The sequence below is a fragment of the Lolium rigidum genome, chromosome 3, assembly GCF_022539505.1.
Source record: "Lolium rigidum isolate FL_2022 chromosome 3, APGP_CSIRO_Lrig_0.1, whole genome shotgun sequence".
NCBI lineage: Eukaryota > Viridiplantae > Streptophyta > Magnoliopsida > Poales > Poaceae > Lolium > Lolium rigidum.
In genome coordinates, this window is record NC_061510.1 from 387,205,478 (window position 1) to 387,213,373 (window position 7,896).

At 41.7% G+C, this 7,896-nt stretch overlaps 1 protein-coding gene across 2 annotated transcripts; it reads right to left on the reverse strand.

The window, feature by feature from the left end:
- Positions 1–2,412: 2,412 nt before the first annotated feature.
- On the reverse strand, positions 2,413–7,680 carry LOC124704465 (AP-1 complex subunit sigma-1). Of its 2 annotated transcripts, none has more exons than XM_047236720.1 (7): positions 7,569–7,680; positions 6,625–6,711; positions 5,997–6,088; positions 5,769–5,877; positions 5,302–5,337; positions 5,090–5,176; positions 2,413–2,485 (listed from the first exon to the last, which is right to left on the reverse strand). In XM_047236720.1, the coding sequence occupies exons 1-7, from the start codon at positions 7,569–7,571 to the stop codon at positions 2,414–2,416; spliced, it is 486 nt and encodes a 161-aa protein (XP_047092676.1). In that variant the 5' UTR covers positions 7,572–7,680; the 3' UTR covers position 2,413. The 2 variants fall into 2 exon arrangements, with proteins under 2 accessions (XP_047092676.1, XP_047092675.1); XM_047236719.1 differs by lacking the exon at positions 2,413–2,485 and adding an exon at positions 4,361–4,778.
- Positions 7,681–7,896: the final 216 nt, after the last annotated feature.

Here is a 7,896-nt window from a genome sequence, read left to right on the forward strand (position 1 = left end):
CAATTTCCCGCAGATAGATTTTTCCTCAACTATTTTCAAAGATTGTTCTTGTTTTGTGATTGCTATTCATGCAAGTACTTCACCACCTCATATCTGCACACAATTGTGAATCGTGAGAAAGCCAAGGGAAGGGAACGTATATATAGGCATATGCTCGTGGGGCGGTGAGGTGTTCCAGATAATGAAGCTGGTATGAATTAGTGAAAGCCATGTGGTAATATTGGGATGCATTGCTATGGTTAGGTCATATGGTATTGCAGAGTGGGTGTGAGCAGGGGCTTTCATGTTCAGGGAGAACATGCATGCGCTATCCCTCGTAGTTATTGTTTGCCCAATGATACCTTTTGTTTAACCTCCTTTACTAAAAAATATTGATGGTGTGGTCTTCGTGTCAATGAACTACACTATATAGTCTAATGTATAGGTCTGTAGATGGTAGCGTTGTTTGTCCTATTAACTAGGCACATGTTCTTTCCAATTCGCGGAGGCACGAAAACTGAATCGCGGGCGGGGGAGGGGAGTGGAAAAAAAACATCTATTAGGGAGGCCAGAGTGAAAAAAAATGTGTAGCTTCTAGCTGCAGTTTACCATACTGAATCAGGGATCTATGACTAAATACAAAATCTTAGGTGGGTAGGGGGGAGGGGGGCAGGGCCTGCTGGTCTCCGCCGGTGCTTGATTCCCGCACTGTATACGCATCCAACAACAAAACGAAGTTTCCCAACTCTACCACCATGCCACGCAACTATTCAGATTCATTATAGAATTTGCTTGATGCATTTGGAATGATCGGAGCACCAAGATCTTTGGAAGCGGGCAAACTGACTGGAAAATCAAACTGAACCTTCGCTATTGGTATCCCTATATTTGCAGGGCCTGCTGGTCCCCCCTTGTCTCCGCCAGTGCTTGATTCCCGTATACGCATCCAACAACAAAACATAGTTTCACAACTCTACCACCATGCCACGCAACTATCCAGATTCATTACAGAATTTGCTTGATGCATTTGGAATGATCGGAGCACCAAGATCTTTGGAATCGGGCAAACTGACTGAAAAATCAAACTGAACCCTCGCTGTTGGTAGCCCTATATTTGAAACATTAAATAATATTTTATTGGGAACTCAAAAATTCTGAAAAAATACACATATACCGGTACATATACAGATGTGTGTACTATGTAAAAACAAATTTGTATCCTTATACCCAATTATCTGCAGCCTCTGCAAAAAAAAAAACAATGTTGGTCAAAACAAAGGTATTTTTCCTTTTGTAAGAGATTTGACTTTCTTGCGTATTTTCTAACAACTAACGCATTGTTTCGCTCTTTCAAACTATTCTTATCTATATATCAATATTGCTACACTTACGGGTAAATCTTACGGGGAAAGTGCTTACGGAATGACGTGCCGATCACATAGCCGCGGCAGACAATTTGTGTGCAACTGCCGCACTCCTTTCTTCCAATCCCATGATTCCACATGAGTCCGTAACAAAATCCCGTAGCAGCTTTCCAGTAAACGTAGCATTATTGTCTATATATATAAGGTTTGGATCTGCCACCTCCGTGCAGCGCCGGGCGGCCACCTGGGTATGTCCGGCGAATCTGTATTAGTGGGCTGTGATACACTCATACACACCGTGTTAGGTAATTAGTAACGCCACTGTGTTAGTACAGACCGCTGCAAGAAGATTTGACATGATCCATTGATGGGCTGGCTCCGCCCGCTCTTTCCGTCCTAGAGAACTTGGTCGAGATAGCATGACAGACATGCAGATTGAATGCAGGGGACGGCGAGAACTCTCTACCTTTGTCAAAGATCGGTTCTGTTTTCCTGCATCCTGATACCTTCCAACCCCAAAACTGGTTATCTTGGTTGCAATCAAATAACAGGCAGTTCTCACTCATGGCAAACCTAGGATCGACAAGGACTTTGGGGGATTGGATTCTAGCCTGTGGATACTATCAAGCATAGCAAGCACGAAGACGCCAAGGCCAACGTATATGAAATCGAAGACAGCTGGGATGCTAGAGCAGTAATATGGATAACCTTCTCATTTATTTCTGGAAGGTCCAACAACCACAGTGATCAAACACAAGGAAATGCAGTACCATAATGAATTTACAAATATTGTTCTTAAATTCTACTAAAACACTGCAGGTGAGCAATCTTTCACGATAGTTTTATCTTGGAATTGAAGCACCCAAATTTGGTTGCAAACGGAACACATATGTTATAGATACATCCAGGACACTGGTTACATCTCACTCATTCTGAATGATTTAGAATCTGAACCAAGTCGTGTTTCTTTGGGAACATGAACGTAGCAGATAAGCTATTACATCAAATTTACCAACATAAACAAACACAAAAGTACATAGGGGCAAGGACATTAAGGCAAAGATTATTATTCATTTCGTAGCCTGGGCAATGATGTTACTTATGGAGCTAGCCTCCTCTTTAGCCGCCTCTACCAATGAATCCTGCACAAGTTGGGAAGCGAATTGTTATGAGAATATGTGTAATCTCTGTAAACAGATTGTCTAATGAAATATATGTTACATCAAAAAAAACTCCATCTGGCACCCCCGCTAGCCTTCACGTGGGTTGGGTACAGCCTGAGAGCGCTGGTCAGGAAAACGGCTTGTGCAGGCCGAAAACGTGCTTTGGGAGACGAGGGGGGATGCTTGTATATCCTATTTACAAAACTACTAGCATCATTCTTGAAATTATTCCTCGTATTCGTGTAAGCTTACAAGACATCAGCTTTCAGGCCATGGCGCACTTGGTCGAGATGGTATGACCAAAAAGTAAACTGGCCGCACAACAGGTAACACAAACTCTACCTTCCCTTTCGTTGACTCTATTTCGCCGTATCCTGATACCTTCCAACCCCAAAACTGATTACCTTGTTTGAAATCAAATAGCTTATATTCTCACTCGAAGCAAACCTAGGATCAACAAGGTGATGGAATAAAGCTAGACTTTGGAAATTTGGGTTCTAGGCTGTAGATATTTATCATGCATAGCAAGTAAGAAGGGAAGAAAGGACTGTATATAAAAAGTGGAAGACAGCTAAGATGATAGAGCTGTGGGCAAACATTTCATTTATTTTCCAGGACGGGCCTGAGCACGCCTCAACAACCAATGCGATTGAACACAAGTAAACGCGATGCCATCATGAATTTACAAAAAAGTTCTTAAATATCCACCAAAAAGACTATATGGGTGAGCAATTTTTCACGGTAGTTTTATCTTGGAATTGAATATCCCAAATTCAGTTGCAGAGGAACACATACATTTTAGTTATTTGAGTCCCTCTTTAGTCCACCCCCTCCACTAAACTCAAAAGGTTAAAATGGGTATTTTTACCAGTAATTATATTAATAGTGATTTGCTTCCGATGACATTGCAGGGCACCCAAATTGATGCACGATACAAACTCGTGATTCAGGAGAGCACGCACAAGTCAAACCAAAATCGAACGGAAGTACTAGTAGTGCGTAAATCGCATCTGCACTTTTCTTTGCTACCCGGACACCAAACAGAGGTCGCGTGGTTTTCTTCTTGTACACGGCGGATCAATAACGATTAGCGTGTAGTACCACATAGAAACGGCAGATCTGATGGAATCAAGCTATAGTGGTTTACTTTGAGAAAAACTGGTCACACCTGACGAAACCACCGTGCCGACACCTTCCGGGTATCTCTCCCTCTTTCTATGGGATTCCATCTAGATGCATTTAGAATGAACGGAGCACCAAGATCTTCGAAAGTGGGCAAACGCAGTATTTTATTTAGACCTCAAACAATTCTGAAAAAATGCACATACACGAAGTATTTTATTGTGTAGTACGTAAATACAAATTTTTCATCCATATATCCAACTATCTGCAGCCTCCGCGAAAAAACATGTTGGTAAAAAACAAAGACATTTTTCTTATTGTCAGAGATTTGACTTTCTTGCATAGCCTACAGAAATGTAATACGGAGTACACCACTTCCTGTAACCACAGGAGGCCACCTAGTAATGTAATACACCGCTGCAACAATATCTGGACATGATTCCATTGATGGGCTAGCTCTGACTCCTCTTCCTACCCCAGAGAACTTGGTCGAGAATCGAGATAGCAAGACAGACATGAAGATTATGCACATTACCTTCATCCTGATACCTTCCACCCCCAGAACTGGTTATCTTGTTTGAAAACAAATAACTGGCAGTTCCCACTCATTGACCTAGGATCAACTAATACTTTGGAGAATTGGATTCTAGCCCGTCGATAGTATCAAAGCCAGAAGGGAAGACGGTAAGGTCAATGTATATGAAGTTGAAGACTGCTGAGATGCTGGAGCAGTAATACGGATAACCCTTGTCATTCATTTCTGGAAGGTCCAACAACCACTGTGATCAAACACAAGGAAATGCAGTACAGTGCCATAATGAATTTACAAATATTTTTCTTAAATTCTACTAAAAACACTACATGTGAGCAATCCCAAATTTTGTTGCAAGGGAACACATGTTATAGATACATCCAGGACATTGGTTACATCTCACTCATTCTGAATGCTTTAGAATCTGGTAAGAAGTGTTTCAATGAGAACATGAACAGAGCAGATAAGCTATTACATCAAATTTACCAGCATAAACAAACACAAAAGGGCAGCGGGGAAGGGACCATAATTCGTAGATTATTTTTTTCACTTCGTAGCCTGGGCAATGATGTTGCTTATGGAGCTAGCCTCCTCTTTAGCTGCCTCTACCAATGAATCCTGCACAAGTTGGGAAGAGAATTGTTATGAAAAAACTATGGAGTTCTGAATAGCAGTGCAGCACAGGTTCTGCATTTTATTTTCATGTCCTGGACACACAATGTATTTTAGGTAGTATCAAATTAGTCCTCGGATGATGATGATGTTGCTTGTCCAAATATTAAAGCACAAAAATGGCCTCTACTAACATTAGAGAAGTATCTACTATAGACTGAAGACCAAACTAAATAGACAGATTCTAACACCAAAGTCATACCTTCTTTATTAATCAAGGAAATATAGAGTTTATGTTAGCCAGCAGTTAGCATTACCTGTGCAGCAATTAGTCTTGCGACATTCTTCTTGCTAGATTCCTGAAGCTCCCCAGCAATAAGAATCTCATCCAGAACATAGTAGGCCTGCAAATTTGAAAACTTGATACTGATTAAACAATGACTCGTAAAAATGACATAACTCTGCAAACAGTTTCCCATAACTCCAGTACTCCTGTATCTTCAGTTTCAACATCTGTTGAAGAGGTTACCTTATGAAAATTGAAGATCAAATCCAGCTCGCATACCTACAGAAATCAGGAAAAACACTCAAACGACAGTAAATTAAACAAATAACTGATACTCCCTCCGTCCCAAATGCAAGGCGTATACGGATTAGTCAAAAGTCAAATCTTACTAACTTTGACCAAACATTTAGAAAAAAAATATTTACATATCGAATGGACACGTTAAGAAAATGTACTTTACGATGAATCTAATGATATTGGTTAAGAAAATGTTAACATTTTTGTATGGACGCGTTAAGAGAAAATGTTCACATTTTTGGTTAAGAAAAAATATTTACATATCGAATGGACACGTTAAGAAAATGTTCACATTTTTGTATATAAACTTGGTCAAACTTAAAAAAAACATTGAATTTTGACTAATCCTTAGGCGCCTTACATTTTGGGACGGAGAGAGTAATTCATAAGAATATTCACAGGGAAGGACTTACACTGCCGAAATAGCGGTCAAGTATCTCAACAAAATGATGGATAATTTCAAGGACCTCGAGCTCATTGTCATCAGCATCAATGCACATGCAGAAATACAGGCTCGCATACCTGGCCATCATAATCATAAACAGAAACATAACTAGCCAACAAGAGAATCTTGTAAAACCATATAAGCAGTTACGCAAACAATATAAACTCAATGGCATTCCCTATGCCTAAAAAGATACCTTCTGTACACAACCTTGTAACCTCTCCACTCGACAAAGTTGCAGAGTTTTGGTCCTCGAGTAAGAATGAGTCCACTAAGCTCACGAATGACCTTTACAAATGAGCAGGGTATATAAAAATAAGATAACCAGTACAATACTTATTGCCAACAAAAAAATATGTAGTTGGCAGTGCCAGCTCAGGAGGACTAAATGTAAAAGCTTTCTTTCTGCATGGCCACCTGTAATACTTAACAAGCTTTCATAGAATGCAAAAAAAACAATGGCACCCAGGAGGCCAGGAGGCTAGAAAACACCCAAAAATGCATTAAATCATCAGACAGCTAGAATCATAATGTTTATTACTATAGACTTGGCAGCAACAGAAATGCTAGCTTAAGATGGAGCCTGGAACAAATTATACAGAGAGTACAAAAGCTGCAACTAGTTACAAGGAGCATCCACCACGATTCCCTCATACTAATACCATACACTTGCGCAAACACAGCTAAGTACCAAACTCTTCTTTGGCACACATCAACTGACCTTGCAAATGTCCTACCTCAAAGATAAGCAGACAACGCAAGAGCACAGAAACAGCCAAAATGATATTCAAGGTGTGCCACATAAAGCAGTATAGCATGCTGACCTTGGTCCTCTCCTTCTGGGTGTAAGGCGAGTACCACTTGGTGAGCCTCACCTTGCCCTGGCGGCTGATCAGGAGCACGAAATTGATCTGTGATGATGCAGAATAAAAAAAAAGACAAATTTTAGCAACTGATGCAATTTAATATTTTTCAAACTAATAACATACAGTAGTAAAGTTCAGAACTCTTCATCTTGAAAAACTACCCTTTTTAGATGTTTCGCATATATTGCATCACTCTTTCAGGAAACAATACTACTGATGATTTACAACTGAACTGATCAAACAACCCCCTCATCCACCACACAATCACTAATAGGACTAGTGCGACTTCATAATGGGGCCTTTCATGGTTGTAACTGAAGAATGGGTCACAGCCGTCAATTCCACTGAAATCCTAAGATGTCCAGTTTTCTTAGACCACGAGAAGGACGATTTATCAAAAACAAATGTCCAGATGGTTATTCCAAACTGGAAAAATATAAGCTAGAAACATGGAGAGATGCCTTTAATATGACCGCCTAGAAGCCTAGAAGTAACCACTGTCATAATGAAAAACGTAGCACTTCAACAGAGATCCGAATTGAAATCTAGCAACGACAACGGCACAAACCCAGCGATCGAAATGGATTTGGCCTTAGGCGCAGATTCGGTGGGAAGTGGCTGACCAAATCCGCATGGAGACCAAAAAAACGTGATGAAATCGATGATCGTGGTACCGTTTGTCCTACGAATGGGATCAAAAATGCATTAACACTGTTGGGTCCTTAACATCGTTCAGATGATCCACTGGTTTGGGAAGTTGCGCTAAATTGGCTGTAAATAGCTTGCTGATTCCAAAATCGATGACGAATTTTCCGTGATCCGGGATCCGCACGAAGGACAAGATCTCGCTGTTTCTGGCGTCGCCCCAGGGATCTGGAGGAAGGAGAGGACAAGGTGCTTACCATGGCTAGGGACGGTCGCCGCCGGCGTAGATCTGCCGAGGCCCGGGACGAAGCGCGCGGGGGCTGGGTGCGGCGGCGCGGCCGGATGGAGTGGCAGCCGGTCGTCGGAGGAAGGAGGAGGCTGGTGCTGGAGAGGATCTCCGGGAGACGGAGGCGTCGGTCGGCGTCTGGGCAGTCCGGGTCGTGTCTGGTGCGTGATCTGCAAACTTCACCTTCTGCCAGCCAGCTGCCCAGGCCCAGGCCAAGGCCCAGACCACCCTCTCCCTCAAAAGGAAAAACCCAGCCCAATACAATCACCGAAGCAGGCCAGCAGCCCAAACAAAAAATT